This window comes from Pungitius pungitius, chromosome 6 (genome assembly GCF_949316345.1).
Source record: "Pungitius pungitius chromosome 6, fPunPun2.1, whole genome shotgun sequence".
Lineage (NCBI taxonomy): Eukaryota > Metazoa > Chordata > Actinopteri > Perciformes > Gasterosteidae > Pungitius > Pungitius pungitius.
Genome location: NC_084905.1, coordinates 8,707,499 through 8,722,536, shown reverse-complemented (window position 1 = coordinate 8,722,536; position 15,038 = coordinate 8,707,499). Strand labels below are relative to the sequence as shown.

At 43.5% G+C, this 15,038-nt stretch overlaps 1 protein-coding gene across 1 annotated transcript in view; it reads left to right on the top strand.

Annotated features, from left to right (window-relative positions):
* The window catches only part of smpd3 (sphingomyelin phosphodiesterase 3), a 45,271-nt gene that overhangs the window by 11,144 nt on the left and 19,089 nt on the right, over positions 1 to 15,038 (top strand). Inside the window, exons 2-4 of the mRNA XM_037451880.2 lie at positions 5,644 to 6,371; positions 8,185 to 8,436; positions 8,554 to 9,490. Of these exons, the coding sequence (XP_037307777.1) occupies positions 6,070 to 6,371; positions 8,185 to 8,436; positions 8,554 to 9,490 (1,491 nt within the window). The 5' untranslated portion in view covers positions 5,644 to 6,069. The remainder of the gene's footprint in view (positions 1 to 5,643; positions 6,372 to 8,184; positions 8,437 to 8,553; positions 9,491 to 15,038) is intronic.

The window sequence follows — 15,038 nt, the reverse complement described above, 5'->3', positions numbered from 1 at the left end:
AAGACAGATGGAAAAAAGGACAGTTTGAAAATTCAATCAGCTCAAGATACTCACGGATATTTAAGGTGATATTGTGAAATAATTTCATAGATATCTAAATATTTTAAATATGAAATCTCAGCCATTCAGACCTCAACTTCTGAGTTCATCGATTGCTTTGGCTTCTCAAGAAGTAATGCTGTGACAAGAAGGGCGACCGTCACTCAGTGTAAGAGCGAGGGTTGTCCTTCGATCCAACGATCGGTGGCTTGATCCCCGGTTCTGCTTGTGTCCATGTCAATATGTCATTGTGCTCCCGTAGCTGTGACAACGGTGAATTAATGTCACGGTCTCAATGTGTATGGTAGCTCATGTCATCACAGGATAAATGGGTGATTGATGAAAGTGTCCATTTAGACACTTTTCCATACAGGCTATCCAAGTGAATTTGGTGACGACTAAGCCAGCAAGGGGGTGATATTTGCAGTTTGAGGCTAAATATCTGACAGTTGTAGTAGTCAAGTATTTTTCACCTAACCTGATACCATTACATAACCAATAAGTTATTATTAATAAAAGGGTGAAATATCAGAATAAGACGGTGTTGTGCCTGATCAAAATCCTATCGCAGTAGTGTGTTATTTAGTTTAGTACTTTACTGGAGGAGTTGCATTATATGTGTTGCTGTACACACAATGACCCAGCACTAATCACGCACATACTCTAACAACTGGAATCCATTCTATTTGTAGATAGTTTACAGTCCAACAATTCATAAAACAATTCATCAAATAATGCATAAGAGAATTGCATATTGGAAAATATGTGACATATGGGTATAACTGTAAACTAGGGCTATCAATACATTATAAAAATATAAGTAATTGATCAAATTGAAATTAATTAATTAATTAATTTTGATTAATGGCGATTAATGAATGTTGTTGTTACAATTTTGTTTTTAATGAAGACTAAATCTTTCAAGTAATTAATAATCACTTTAGAAAACATATTTTTTAGACGCTGTTTAATTGTCAGTGTTAGAAAGGGTGCAACATGTTGAACTAGCCAACTCTTCCAGCTAGCTTAGCCTAGCAGCTAGCTCAGTATAGCGGTGCTTTAAGTGGTCCGTTTGCCACTCAGCCCTCTTCTGTTTGGCACATGGAGGAATTCCTTTGCACAGTTTGTTTTACTTTCGATTCAAAAAGCGATCTCCATCGTGAGCTACCGTCTTGTTTTCTGCGATGTAACTGACTGCAGCTAGCGGCCGTTTCCTTTCCGCGGTCAACTACCGAAAGTAAACCGGCCCGGACGATATGACGCGACCGCATGCAGAGCTTTCTGTAATTCTCACAATAGCAAAGTCATCCAGCGGGGCAGCTGGACTCTGGCGGCGCCCTGGCAGGCCGGATTTGGCCCGCGGGCCGCGGGTTTTACACATGTGGTGTAGATGCTCTGCAAACACTTCAGTTTGAATGTGAGGGCCAGAGATGTGTTGGTGTGTTTTCAGTACAGGCGGCCACACTAGTACAGTTCCTGAGAGCATGTGACTAGGTCACCATGACAACAGAACTCCCTGGAGCATGCTGAGAGCACAGTGACGTCACTCGTCTTTGTCCATTGTTTGTGTGTGTGTGTGTGTGTGTGTATGTGTGTGTGTGTGTGTGTGTGAGTTTTTTTGTGCATGTGGTAACTTCTGAACTGACTGCTGGTCCAGCAGATGCTCCTAGAGTAAACTGCATTTGAAAAACATGTGTTTGATTGCGAAGAAATATGCTCGAAAAGCTATCCATTTGGGGACCAGTTGGGGGTTTAGATCTTCGGAGTGAGGACTTGTTGGAAATTCTGGCCGGTCATCACTTTTGGAAAGTCCGTCAATGGCCCATTTGAGGGTTCAGATTAGATCTTATGGTCCAGGTGAGGATTCGATTCATCTATGTAAGTCAATGTAATGTCCTCTAAAGTAATGGCGACTGTCTGTCGCTCAATGATCGCATCTCTCTCCCAACATCAGCAAATGAGGGCATCAGTTCCTGTTGTGCTCCACTCGGCCACATTAAGAAGCTGCGTTGTACCGCACAAAACACTCACAGACAATACATTAACACACACGCATCGGTCTATGCCTAGCACTTTGTGCGCCCACACAAACATGCCCACTCAAATAACGCACATGCTATTGAAGGCAAGCATCATAAGAGGGGATTACGGCTCTTTCGCCTTTCCATACACGTGAACTCCCTGATGTTTTTTGTTCTTGTGTGCTGAAAACCAACATTGCTGTTGGCCTCCTTATAGACGTGTATTGTGTACTTACCTCACAAAGTACAAGCCCACATGTTGATATGTATTGATTGTGGTTGATTTCTGTAATCGAATGAAAGCAAAATGAAGGCAAAAATTTAATTTGGTCTTTGTTGTTTCTACAAGCAGCTTCTATGCACCCTCTGTGTCATTTTGTTTCGTTCTAGTGACATTCGTTGTTATCTATGAAAATAATGGAAAGGTCATTTTGAAGATTGTTTTTGGCTAATTGGGAGACAAAACGCCTTCACAGCTCTTAAATTAAAGCACCACTTGTCATATTTATATTGGACATTAGTCTCTCTAATGTAAAACAGGGCACTCTCTTAGGGATTTATTTAATGCAGGACCCACTTAGCTATCAAAATGTAATATAACAGTTTTAAAAAGACACTTTCTAAAAGATTATACTTGTGGTGAAGTTTGTCCTTCGCCACCTCTAACAACCTAATAGGTTAGTTTGGGTTAATGATTTACTGGAACACGTCTGTTGATTTATGACTTTGTAATACATCAAATCAACATTTTTGGTATTGTTTCTATTGGTCAAAAGATATTAAGAATAGAAAGATGTTGTCTGAAGTTACAGCTGTGTTTTGCCTGAGGCCAACCAGTTTTGCCACACATTCACACAAATGCAACATTTGTAGCATCCATCAAGGTCCACTCATCAATATTGTGTAGAAACCTTGGATGAGGCGACTATGTGGGACATGAAAGCGGTTGCTCGTAGTAACAATCTACAGATCATTCTCACCTTATTCTGCCCAACAGTTTATTGTACAATGGTCATTTAAACAGACTTCAACTCCTCAGCAAAGTGCAGAACAACAAAGGATTGTTTCTGTGGCACAAAGCGGACTCACTGTAAAGACGTACATGGATGTCTGCATGTCTTTGCACTGCTACATGAGGTGTGTTACTGTCTCTGAATGGGCCACTAGTGTCTTTTGCCTCCACAGTGTATTTCCGTCTCTCCCTATGAGTGTCTTTGGGTATGAATTATGCATCGCTCCGTTTCCCCTAATAACACTAACTGTGACAGTTTGTGCTCGCTGATGTATCAGCAGTGACTGATGGGAGTATTTCTGTCCTCAGTTGTTGGTGACGTCTCCAATTTCAAAGAGGAAACTCTTTACGGAATCTTGTTAAACGGTTGATGATTTTAGATATTTCAGGTCATGGGGTTTAAAGCAATAAATAAAGGAAATATAGAACAAATAAATCCTTATATTATTAATGGCTCTCTCTCCTCTCGGTTTCTTACTTTCAATCATCTCAGGCTGTCAGCATCCTAATGGCAACCGAGAGGGCTGCAGCGCTGATATTTTAATTAACTTAACTATTGTCTCTCTCTTTCCTGCTTGTCTCCTCCTTGTTTTTTTTCCACTGTTATACTGTCTCCCCCTGATTTCCTGTGATAGCTACACTGCTCACTGCTGCATATACAGCACTAATAAATATGTCTAGAGAATGAATTGTTGACATTAAGGATTATAGTTCTTGTGGGAATAGAGCTTATACAGTTGTTTTGCTTGCTTGGCAATAATTAGATGATGTGGTTGATACCACTCTCAGGTATATTGGGTAACTGTAAACCCAGAGCCAATGTTTCCTTAAATAGATAGAAATAGATAGAAATAGATAATGTTTTAGTTTCCTGTCTTATACCATTAAGACCAACCACTATGAATTTGATTTTGAGCTAAACCATGATGTTTATAGATTTAACCTAACCAACTTTTCTTGATTTCAGTGTTGTTTTGTTTAAATTGAAATGTCACATTTTTAAAACCACAGATAGATATTTATATCTATTTTTAAGCCTAATTAGGGATGTAGGTTGTTTGGACAATGTTTTAGTGTATCTTTCATGTTCTTTGTCTATTTTTTTGAGGGACTGCAGAATGATGAGTAACTTTCTCTGGTGTCTTATTTTCTTTTATATTAATGTAATAAGATGTTTTTTTCTTGCTAAACCTTTTCATTCTGTACCTCAACAATGTCCTAAGTAAGAAGAAAAACGAAAGAACTATTAATATAAAGCGTAGAAATGTTAGCCTGTTTGTCACTGACATCCCCTGTCCATGGAGACCAGCGATTAACAGATGTTAGTAGGTTATGGTCACTTTCTTAAATAAACAGCAGCCCTGGAACCTAAATCCTGAACACAGTGTCACTGACTGCCGGCTGGCTGAATATGAGAGTGCTGTCTGTCGTCCTGCTAATCTGCCAGACAATCACACGTCCAAGCAGTAAGCCAACCAGTTAATTCAGTCGGGCCTACCATCGAGTCAGCAGGTGACCTCTTCATCTCTCAGGTCGACCCGTCAACCATCATAAAGAGGAAGTCGATCGGTTACATCAGTCTTACAAAGCGGGTAACACCGTTCACAACAGCATGAATCAATGCTGTGTTTTAATATGAGCAGGCAGGATTCACTGATTTCCATTTTAAGCCCTAGTGGTATTGTATTGATTGTTATTCTGGTCCACGTATGACCTTTTATATATTGTCTATTAATATCAGCACAGCCCACATCCTACAACATTCAGTTGTTGCTGTAGTGGAATAGCTTGTGTTGGTACTGTCCATTATGGACGGACCCACTGATCTGTTACCTTCACTTAGCAATCAAACCTTCCCCCGAGACGACAGTTGGCCTCAATCGACTTCATATAAATCATTAAATACCAAAGGTACCAGTGGCTTTCCGTCCAGTCAAAATTGAGTTCAATTGTAGCTGTTGCCAGAGAAAACTGACGTCAGCCCTACATTGTATATGTTAGGTATTGTCTCTCACATGCTATTAATATGAATATCTTCCTAACCCTATTATAGTATTGTAAGTATTATAAACTCCATAAATCTCCATATAAATCTCCATTTGAATAGAATCAGAATCTATTGACATGTGTGTTACACAAACAGTAATTTGTCTTGGCAATTGGTGCCATATATAAGAATAAAATAAGATATAGTAAAATAAGATACCTGAGCAAGAATCCTACTCCCCAACTGCTCTCTGTGCACCTTTACGGAAGCACACTGCTCCATTTGTGGGATGGTTAAATGCTGGGAACACTTTACCCATGGGGATTTAAAAAAAAGATTCCTTCTTCTTCTTCTTCTTGTACAGTTGCGCGGTTGGATTGACGGTTGCTGCGTTGAAAACACACTTGCACATTCTCTTCTCTACCTAAATGTATGTTGTCTGTTGTCTGTTTCCCAAACGTTGGGAGATATACAGTAAAAAGTTAATTCAAAGTCCATGACTGATTACTGTTCTTTGTTCCACCCCAACTTTCAACCCCCCCCCCCCTCTCTCCCATCTCCTTGCTTTATTTTCTATCGATCAGCTTACTTTTCTAGGTCCTGAGCCCAAAGGGATGTTTATCGGCCAGATGAAGGTTAACGGGCGCTACCTTTGGAGGTCACTGGAGTCCTCGCTGTTGTAGATTCTTCATCAACAGAAGCGGTATTGTCATGGAAACCCCCTACTTCCAGACCGCGCTCCTTCACCCCCCTCGTATGAGGTGAAATTGCTGAGGGAGGGGAGTTGATACTAAGAGAAGCTTGTCTGTGAAGATCCCCCCCAAAATCCTCCCAAACCATGTAGTGAACCTCTCTCCAAGGAGGGGAGAGTTCTACATTTCAGTCAGATTTTTGAATTGATTTATTCATACTGTGGACAGATTTGCCTTTGCTTGTTAAAATAGTGCATGTGGATCAGGACATAGGGTTTGGAGCGACAGAGAAGAAGAGGGAGCAAAGAAAGAAAAGAGATGGTCCTCCACATCACCCCTTACTCCGGGGCCTGCCTGCACTTCCTGGATGGCTTGTCGTGGAGCCTGGTGTTCCCCTGCTATTGGCTCCTGGACCAGCTGCTGGCCTCATGCGTGCCCACATCGTTGGAGAAGCGTCGGCGCTCCCAGGACCCGTGCTCCTTCCTCACCCTGTGCGTGCTGATCTCTGCACCACTCTACCTCCTCCTTCTCCTTGCCTCCCTACCCTTGGCCCTGCTGGGCTTCGTCATCTGGGCTCCCCTGCAGGCCATCCGCCAGCCATACCTATACACGCACCGCAGGTTGGTGTGGAGCTCCCTGATGTTCATTGTACTAGCTGTCTAGAATTTGAAACAACAAAGCAGTTAAATCCCAAAGTGAACAGGAGTAACATTCAAATAGTACCTTTTTACCTGCACCCGTCCTCACATGGTGTTCCAAAAGTCTCCAGAATGCCAGGATTAGGATGTTCAGTGAATGCGTGCTTTCATTTAATCTTTTTGCAAAGCACACTACAACGGTGCACTTATAATTTAATCATTTTTCCACAACGACACAAAAGCTGACAGCTGCAGCCTGTGGATTAGCTTCTAGATGTGCAAGTATCTGCACATAGATCGTTACGTATTGGTGTAGTTAATGCGAAATCAAAAGCGCTGTGCTTTTCTTAGGTGATTCGTTGTCAGTGCATGATATCCTAAAAACCAAATACAGAAAATATGAAAAGCTGATTTTCATTTTAAGAAAATTGCTGAAAATACAGAAATGAAAAAATACTGGGAAGATGAAAACTGAAATGAATATTTTTAAATTGCTGAAAATACAGAAGTGAGAAAATATCGGCGAGATGAAAGGACTGTGAAAAAAACACCTGCAAAAACAGAAATGATGAAATTATTAATTGCTGAAAATATGGAAATGAGCAAAGCTGAAATGTATTTTGAAAAATAGCTGGAAATGAGAAAATACCATGATAAAGGCTAAGAACTTTGAATTGCATAAACTAGTACTTATAATGTATAACTGGCAGAGAGGAGCTTAACAAAAAAAGCGCTGAGTTACAATATAGTCCCTTGTGCTGCAGTCGTATGTGATTGGCTGCACATTCAAGCTCAGCTTCCTCCCTCGTGAATTCCTTTCTCCTCCAAGGCCTTCTATTATTTCTTTATTCTTTTATTTTGCAGGAACAATGCACACTCCAACAGTTGTACTGTAAGTGAGTGAGAGTCAGCCAGAGAGGCCAATTTCCATATGCTGTCCCTGGCAGACTAAAATATTTTTTTTAAAAGTGTCTTTGTGTTTCTTTAAAAACATATTGTCAATTCCATAAACACCTTTGGCCTTCTAGTTCTTGACTGAGCCTAGAACTCTGGTGACAGTAGATTCAGAGACATCTTTGATAGAGACGCATGGTTGACCTTCATTTACTGGTCTAGGATCATGTTGACCAATACTGGAGCTTTGAATGAGTTGATAAAGTATAAATTGAAAGATGTACAAATTGCAACATCATCCTCTGCAAGGCACAAAAAAAGCATTTGCTTTTCATTCTTTCCACACCACCCTTAACATAAAGGAGAGACGCACACAAATCAGCTCGTATCAAACATAATCTAGGGGTATTTCATTTAACAGAATGCATATTAAACATAGTTTAATAATAAACTAAAACAAATCACAAATGGTCCAGGAAGCCTTTTGTAGCGCAGACACAGGCTCCGCTCAGTATTGTATTGATTGTCATTCTGGTCCATGTATGACCTTTTATATATTGTCTAATAATATCAGTTGGCCTCAATCGACTTCATATAAATCATGAAATACCAAAGGTACCAGTACGGAGACACAGGCTCCGCTCAGGTGTGGCTCATCTGTAATTCAGAGACACACACTGCTTGCACTCAAACGCATGTAGCAACAAACACCAGAGCTGAGGGACGTAACATTCCCTCCCCAAAGCTGCAAACCCAGTCAAACACTGATGTGCATAACGTTTCAACAAACGAGGCTGCACCTTTTTTCCTAAGTAATCCAAATGAATTTACCTCTCATAGCACTACGTAATGAACCTACAGCCTCGAGGAGTTGATATTATATTTTTGCTGCTTCCCTCAGGCCCAACAAACACCAGGCCGAGCAGGGCCAGGCCGGGCCGGGAGGGGTTGGCCTTGGGGAATGGAGACCACAGGGCAGAAGCTTCTGCTTCTGCAGTGCCAACGTGTGCCTGCTGCCCGATTCTCTCGCCAGGTTCAACAACCTGTCGGACACGCACAGGAGAGCCCGGGAGGTTGGGAAGAGGATCCGCAATGGTGCCAGTCGGCCTCAGATTAAGATCTACATTGACTCACCTACCAACACGTCCATCAGGTGAAGAGAGCTTGGTCCTGGTCTCCCATCTGTTAGAGGAAGTGAATGCATTCCCTTTTGTCATAAATATCAGTTGAGTAAATGCATTTTAATTGTTATTTCTCCATGTTTCATCAGCGCGGCATCCTTCAGCAGCCTTGCCACAGGTTTCCGCCGCACCTCCTCTCTGGACCAGCGTCCAGAACAACCACACACCACCAACGGCCCAGCCGACCCCGAAGCCGAACCGCTCACCGAGTGTCCAATTCACCCCTCAGGGGCAGCCGACTGCCCCGTACATCCCTCTGCAGGAGACCCGGGTACCTCCGAATGCCCCCTCCACCGAGACGGAGGAGACACGGCAGCAGACTGTCCCGTCCACACTGCAGGGACTAAACCCACCTCAGGAGAGTCTCCAGACTGCCCCCTTCATTCCACAGGGGCTCAAGGTGGTCAAGACCATCACGACTGTCCCGTGCACGGGGAAGTTACCCAGCCAAAACCCTCCTCAGACTGCCCACTTCACGCCTCAGGGGTTCAGATCAGCATCAGCGCCCCAGAGCCGGAACCAGAGCAAAAGGAGGCCGACACAGGAAATCATCGTCCTGGGGAGCAGGCGGCGGGGGACACGGGCAGCATGACGGCCTCCAGGGAATCCCTCGCTCGTTACCACGGTGGTGACAGTGGCGTTGGCATATCCTCCAACAACACTCTGTCACATGTCCCTCGCACGTCAATCTTCAAGCGTCCAGGGAGAAAACGCCGCCACGGAGATGAGACATTCGACCATGACATTTCTGCCTTTTTCCCCGCCAACTTGGATTTCCTGGCCTTACAGGAAGTGTTTGACCACGGGTCGACGACCAGACTGCGGCACCAGCTGCACCGCTACTTCCCATACGTGCTGAGCGACGTTGGCCGGTACGGCTGGAAGGGATGCTGCTCAAGGTTCAAATTCCTAAACAGTGGGCTAATGCTGGCGAGCCGCTACCCGATCCTGGATGCGCGGTTTGAGTGCTACCCCAACGGGAGAGGGGAGGACGCACTGGCAGCCAAGGGCGCGCTGTTTGCCAAGGTGAGGATTTCTTCCTGTACTTTCTCTTCCTCCTCTTCTTTTTCATACTTAAAAGGGACATTTTATGAATATTTCCACATGTTGAACGTGGCTGGCTGGTATGTCTACTGTGGTGGAAATTTGTGGATTGAAGCCTTGTGAGGAATCAAAAGTATCTTGAACTCGCTTTGTGATTAAGTATTTATTACTAACTAGAATATAGTAAAATGATAAAGAATACAGAAATCATCAACACAAGCCGTAAGTACAGACAGAAGTCAAATGACTACAATTCAGCTGAAAAGGGTGAGATTGTTCCTACTCCCTCAGAGGAGCAGGAAGATCTGACAAAGAGGAGAGGGGAGAGCAGGAGTTTGATACACTTCGAAGAGGGACCTGTGTTGTTTCAGGAAAAACCCCCAGGACAGAGCAATGTAAGGAAAAACCCAGATGTCGTAAAGCGACCCTCCCTTAATGGCGCTATTAAGGGAGGGTCACGGGCGTCGCTTTTACAACATCTGTTTCCAAAATAGGTGAGAATTATGTTATATGTTGTCATATCAGCTGGTATATCATTGGACTGAAATGTGAAGCTTAGAATGGGTAAAAGGGGGTGTGGTAGCAGCAGTTTTTCTTGACCTCAAGAAGGCTTTCAATGTCACAATGTAGTGTTTAATAAACGGACTAATTTGAACCCTTCCAGAGAGTCTCTGGCCTTGCTGAAATCCTACCTTGAAGGAAGAACCCAGCGTGTCAGAGTGGGTGACACTTTTAAAAAAAATATTTTAGGCTGCCGGGGACAGCAGATGGAAATTGGCCTCTCTGGTTGACTCTCACTCACTTACAGTACAACTGTGTGCATCTGGGTTTTCTGTTTCGGTTTTGTTACCTGTCTGTCAAATCATGATTGACTTCATGTTTTGACAGACAGGTAACAGAACAGGACAAGCATCAATCAAGGCATCTACGGGATCCATCTGTTAAGACAGGATGCCATCGTGAACTAGGCTAGGACACACACCAAGTTCCTGAGAGACTCACAAAATGCAGCTCAACAAATTCTGCCCCAACATCTACCAACCCCCAAACATACATCCCGTAGATTGTATTAATAGCAAGCGGGAGCCCTTCTTTCATGGCCATGGCCCTTTGCCCACCACATCCCTGTAGTCGGCTGCACAGATCCTCACGTCTCTCTACATCGCATCCCAGGCTTAGAAAGCACAAGAACCAAATGGATTCATTTCATATCTGAAGACCAAGTCCCGGCGAGAATTGAGAAAAGCTGTGGCTTTGGGCAAATCATTTTGAAACGGACTGTTTTCTTAAACTGGGCAAATATGACGCTGGACTCTTAAAAGTTGTGATTTGAACAAAATATTTTATATTACAATATAACATTTTTAGTCCGATTCTAACTTCATGAAAAGCTTCCTTTTCAGAGTCACTCTGGATGGTGAGCGCAGAGACCACTACCACTATACTACACTCACCGGCCACTTTATTAGGTACACCTGTCCAACTGCTCATTAACACTTAATTTCTAAGCAGCCAATCACATGGCGGCAACTCAGTGCATTTAGGCATGTAGACATTGTCAAGACAATCTCCTGCAGTTCAAACCGAGCATCAGTATGGGGAAGAAAGGTGATTTGAGTGACTTTGAACGTGGCATGATTGTTGGTGCCAGAAGGGCTGGTCTGAGTATTTCAGAAACTGCTAATCTACTGGGATTTTCACGCACAACCATCTCTAGGGTTTACAGAGAATGGTCCGAAAAAGAAAAAACATCCAGTGAGCGGCAGTTCTGTGGGCGGAAATGCCTTGTTGATGCCAGAGGTCAGAGGAGAATGGCCAGACTGGTTCGAGCTGATAGAAGGGCAACAGTGACTCAAATAACCACCCGTTACAACCAAGGTGGGCATAAGAGCATCTCTGAACGCACAGTACGTCGAACTTTGAGGCAGATGGGCTACAGCAGCAGAAGACCACACCGGGTGCCACTCCTTTCAGCTAAGAACAGGAAACTGAGGCTACAATTTGCACAAGCTCATCGAAATTGGACAATAGAAGATTGGAAAAACGTTGCCTGGTCTGATGAGTCTCGATTTCTGCTGCGACATTCGGATGGTAGGGTCAGAATTTGGCGTCTACAACATGAAAGCATGGATCCATCCTGCCTTGTATCAACGGTTCAGGCTGGTGGTGGTGGTGTCATGGTGTGGGGAATATTTTCTTGGCACTCTTTGGGCCCCTTGGTACCAATTGAGCATCATTGCAACGCCACAGCCTACCTGAGTATTGTTGCTGACCATGTCCATCCCTTTATGACCACAATGTACCCAACTTCTGATGGCTACTTTCAGCAGGATAAAGCGCCATGTCATAAAGCTGGAATCATCTCAGACTGGTTTCTTGAACATGACAATGAGTTCGCTGTACTCAAATGGCCTCCACAATCACCAGATCTCAATCCAATAGAGCATCTTTGGGATATGGTGGAACGGGAGATTCGCATCATGGATGTGCAGCCGACAAATCTGCGGCAACTGTGTGATGCCATCATGTCAATATGGACCAAACTCCCTGAGGAATGCTTTCAGCACCTTGTTGAATCTATGCCACGAAGAATTGAGGCAGTTCTGAAGGCAAAAGGGGGTCCAACCCGTTACTAGCATGGGGTACCTAATAAAGTGGCCGGTGAGTGTATGTCATAACCCCGTCCATATTTAAACTGCCCGGCTTTTTGCGAGCTTTGACATTGAGTCAAATCAATCAGACGACTCGGATTGTCTGCTCCTGGTTCACTGCCGACGTGACATGGAAAAGATCCCTTTTTTAAATAAAAAGCTGAATTAGAGGTTAATGTTACAGCGGACCTAATTTTATAATTTCCCCGCAGCATACATTTGTCTAAGCTCTGATTACTGCTCGGTACCGTTTCAGCCAGAAGCTAATCTTTTCATCTGGGACGCCCGCTATTCGTACCGTTGGCGATGCATTAATTGAATCCGCCTATTAAAGTCTATTTATACTAAATGAAGTCATTGTTACGTCAACTGTGAAAGAAAGATGGAGAGTTCCAATGACCTGCCAGCTGTCTTCATTAATTACTGTGGATTTACCCCTACCTCACCCCTCTGATGCCCTTGTGTAAATAAAGCCACTCAGTACACTATTGACACAATGCTGGAGTGACAGAGAATCCGCCCATTGCAAACAGTCCTTTGTGGCGCAGCGTAAACAGCAAACGCAAAAAGGAGAGAGAGAAACCTTTTTTTTTGAAGGTCTTCAGAAATTTGCATAATCACAATAAAGTGTTCAATTCTGTGTTCATTTTGATGACGAAAACACAATAGGATGCTATGCAAATCCTTAAGATTCAAGGCCTTGTAAGTGAAAACTATAGAATTGTGGCGACTCCTCTGGTTGCATCGAGAAAATGATTCTACTTCTGTCTTGATTTATTCCCTCAGTAAACATTGGTAACATGGGTTTATGGGCTCAATCCATAGTATCAAGTCTTCTTTAATACAGCATGATGTTCATTTAGTAAATTATGATCCATTTTCAGTCCGATAGGCCATGAAGCAGCGTTTTCTCTGGGACGGGGCTACTGTGATTGACAGTTCACTGCCACTACCACAGATGTTAACAGCATCAATAAACTCCTTTACCGCATTTGAAATATGGTAGTTTACGTTCATTGTTTGCGACAGGAAGTCAGGTTGATTAGCTCTGATTCCTACATAGAGACATCCAGTCATATTCATATTTACTACTACTACATAACTACAGTGTGGATTCCATGGGGCATTTGAGCAGGACGGTGGGGACGGGACCTTCCTAATGCATAATGGATGTTGCTGTCAAACATGACTCCGAGGTTGCGGATGTGTGAGGACGGGGACACAGTGGAGTTGTCGATCGTGATTCAGAAGTTTTGACTTTACTACTATTGCAAAACTACATGGATTCATGCATCTCTCAAAATGCCTCCCTTTTGAACGAGACAACACAACCTCCTTGGAGAGAAAAAGCCTCGGTGCACGATGTAAAGTTCACAAACACATCGTGCAACGAATCTCAGATGAAGGGAAAGGGAAAGGGTTTGTGTGTATGTGTACGTCCTTCAGTTGTGTTTATGTGTGTGTGCGGCGTGATGAATGTTGACAGTCTGCGAGTTCATTAATTAGGAGCGTAGCGTGGCTGTCAGGAACGCCGGCATGGCTGCTACGTGCCACCCGGGTTCCCATGGCGTGCACCTGCATGTGTGTGTGTCCACACATGGCCTCCCCTCATACCAGATCTAATAAAGACACCCCCCCCATCTACATCACGTTCCACCTCCTCCTCGCCTGGGGTGGTCATCCCAATGCGGTCCGATGGGGACGCAATGTTTTGTGGTCAAAGAAGCCGCACTAAAACAGTGACGTAAATTTACGCTGCCATGACATCACATTTCCCCTATAACTCCATTATTTCTTAGGGCGTACTCCTGCTCCCTTCAGTATTGATAGACATTTATCGCAACATAGCAGCTAATAAAGCTGAAGATGATTCCATGCAAACAGGGTTTCCTATACAGTATATACAGAATAAGCATAGCAGTAAACAGAGATCCACTTATCGCAGCTAAATGCCTTTTAAAAAACATTTATTCAAGAAATCCCTTGTTGTTTTGTTATATTCCATATTTTATCGCCAGTAGTGTCCATTGAATTTCATTCATTCAGTGATCAATATACTAAATTGTCATCGCACAGATATTCGAGCATGTCCAAGTCCAACATTACATAATAACAAGTAAATCTGTAAAAAGGTCTTTGATGTTCCCTGTTGCCTCCATCCTGCAGACGTCTGCCAGCGCTCCATGGCGGCATCTCGTTGTGAACCCACTCCCTCCGTGATCCTGTGGTCGTTGTCACGCATTACTACTCAGCGCTCCGCCGCCAGCTGGGACGCATCTCATTAGGCGTGCTTCATTTGATGTTCACCTGATGTTCACAGCCACCAGAGACCACGTGTGTTCTCTCACATCAAACACAAGCGAGGACGCTCACTCGGAAGTCACTGTCCTGAAAATTTCTGTTGTGCGTACTAGTAGTATCAATGTTCATGCTAATTACTCAGTTATTCTGTTTACTTCAGACACAATCCGTCTATAAAAAAAAACTGTGGCTCAGTAAGAAGCAATGACTTTTCAAGTTACAAAATGTCCTTTTTTAATATAGATCGTCTTAATAATAATTCCTTTGATTCATATAGGGCTTTTCCAAATGCGCAAAGTCACTTTACATATATTTTTTTAAATATCCTAAAAGCTAAGCAATAAATAAATAAAACTAAGCAAATAGCGAACACACAGAATACACAGTCGTACATTAAAAAGAGTTCTGATGAGGTGGGCTTGTGTTTTGAATGTGGAGAGGTCGGTGCAGTCTCGGGGGAGGTTGGGGAGGGCGTTCCAGAGGGAGGGGGGCAGCTATGGAGAAGGCTCTGTCCCCCCATATCTGGTGGTTGGTCCTGTGGGGGATGGATAGGAGGTTGGCGTCAGAGGAGCGGAGCC